This window comes from Parus major, unplaced genomic scaffold (genome assembly GCF_001522545.3).
Source record: "Parus major isolate Abel unplaced genomic scaffold, Parus_major1.1 Scaffold477, whole genome shotgun sequence".
In the NCBI taxonomy this organism is placed as follows: Eukaryota; Metazoa; Chordata; class Aves; order Passeriformes; family Paridae; genus Parus; species Parus major.
Window position 1 is genome coordinate 5,753 of NW_015379371.1, and position 2,106 is coordinate 7,858.

The 2,106-nt window shown below is 48.6% G+C and overlaps 1 protein-coding gene across 1 annotated transcript in view; it reads right to left on the reverse strand.

Moving 5' to 3' along the window:
• Positions 1-303: 303 nt before the first annotated feature.
• Positions 304-2,106, reverse strand: part of NCAPH (non-SMC condensin I complex subunit H) — a 16,379-nt gene continuing 14,576 nt past the window's right edge. The window contains exons 11-12 of the mRNA XM_033511693.1: positions 1,027-1,281; positions 304-863 (exon numbers count right to left, since the gene is read on the reverse strand). Coding sequence (XP_033367584.1) covers positions 804-863; positions 1,027-1,281 — 315 coding nt within the window. The 3' untranslated portion in view covers positions 304-803. The remainder of the gene's footprint in view (positions 864-1,026; positions 1,282-2,106) is intronic.

The window sequence follows — 2,106 nt, forward strand, 5'->3', positions numbered from 1 at the left end:
CCAGGGGGAAATTCCAAGTGTAAATTCCAAGAGGAAATTCCAGGAGGAAATTCCAGGTGGAAACTCCAGGAGGAAACTCCAGGAGGAAATTCCAGGAGGAAATTCCAGGTGTAAATTCCAGGTGTAAATTCCAGGTGTAAATTCCCGCCCAGCGTCACCCGAACATCCCAAATCCGCCAGATCCCAGCCCCGAAATCCCGGGAATGATCCGGGAGCCGATCCCGATCCCAGAATTCACCGTTCCTGGCTGAATTCCCCGGGTTTTTTGGGGATTTATCCCGGTTTTCCGCCCCTTTCCCACACTCCAGGCTCATTCCAGGATTTATTAAAGGATAAAAAACCAGAAAAATTCCAGGGAATGGAAGGAAAAGGGGGAAAGGAGCGAGAGCCGGGCCAAAAACTGGGAATTACGGAGTGGGAGGGAGGCGGGGAGGGAAATTCGGGATAAAACAGGAAAATTTGGGATAAAACGGGAAATTTGGGATAAAGGGGAAATTTGGGATAAAAAGGGAAATTTGGGATAAAAAGGGAATTTGGGATAAATGGGAAATTTTGGGACACACAAAATTTGGGATAAACAAACAGGAAATTTGGGATAAATGGGAAATTTGGGATAAACAAACAGGAAATTTGGGATGAACAAACAGGAAATTTGGGATAAGCCGGAATTCCCGGGACAGAGCAGGCTCAGTGAGACGCAGGAATTCCCAATCCCGGCCGGATGAGGATCCAGGACGCCGCTGCATTCCCGGATTTCGGATCATGGAATTCCCAGAATTCCCAGAATTCCCGGAATTCCCGGCTCAGGGCCCCGGGCACACCCGAACATCCGAGAGCTCCTCGGTGCTCTCCAGCCTCAGGCCCTGGGAAAGGGAAGGAAAAGCCGGGTGTGGATCCGCTCCCTTTGGAATTCTCGGGGATAAATCCCAGGATTTGGGAGCGATGGTGGGAGGAGCTGGAATCCCTGGAATCCCTGGAATCCCTGGAATCCCTGGAATCCCTGGAATCCCGGGAATCTCCTCTCACCTTCTCGTTGGCCAGGTGCAGGAGGCACACGAAGGCCAAGGGCACCGACAGGTTGGTGGCCATGGTGGGAGGGAGCCTGCGGAAAAACGGGAAGGGCTGGGATCCCTGGGATCTGTGGGATCCGTGGGATCTGTGGGATCTGTGGGATGGGATCGGATCCATGGGGTGGGATCCCTGAGATTCATGGGATGGGATCCATGGGATGGGATCCCTGGGATCTGTGGGATCCCTGGGATCCATGGGATGGGATCCATGGGATTTGTGGGATGGGATCCATGGGGTGGGATCCATGGGATCCATGGGATCTGTGGGATCCATGGGATGGGAGCCCTGGAATCCCCATCCCGTTCCCATTCCCATTTATTCCCATTTATTCCCATTCCCATCCCATCATCCCGAGGGATTTTCCCATTATTCCGGTTGTTATTCCGGTTGTTATTCTGGTTGTTATTCACATTGTTCCCAGTGTTATTCCGGTTGTTATCCCCGGTTGTTATTCCCGGTGTTACTCCCATTGTTCCCAGTGTTATTCCTGTTGTTATTCCCAGTGTTATTCCAGTTGTTATTCCCATTATTCTGGTTGTTATTCCCACTGTTATTCCCATTGCTATTCCAGTTGTTATTCCCGGTGTTATTCCCATTGTTATTCCCATTGTTCCCGGTGTTATTCTGGTTGTTATTCCCGGTGTTATTCCGGTTGTTATTCCCATTGTTATTCCCATTGTTCCCGGTGTTATTCCTGTTGTTTCCGTTATTTCCGTTGTTATTCCCAGTATTATTCCCATTATTCCCAGTGTTATTCCAGGTGTTATTCTGGTTGTTATTCCCATTGTTATTCCTGTTATTCCGGTTGTTATTCCCATTATTCCCGGTGTTATTCCTGTTGTTATTCCCATTGTTATTCCCATTGTTATTCCCATTGTTATTCTGGTTGTTATTCCGATTGTTATTCCCGGTGTTATTCCCGTTATTCCTGGTGTTATTCCGGTTGTTATTCCCATTGTTATTCCCATTGTTATTCCCGGTGTTATTCCCATTGTTATTCCCACTGTTATTCCCATTATTCCCGTTGTTATTCCC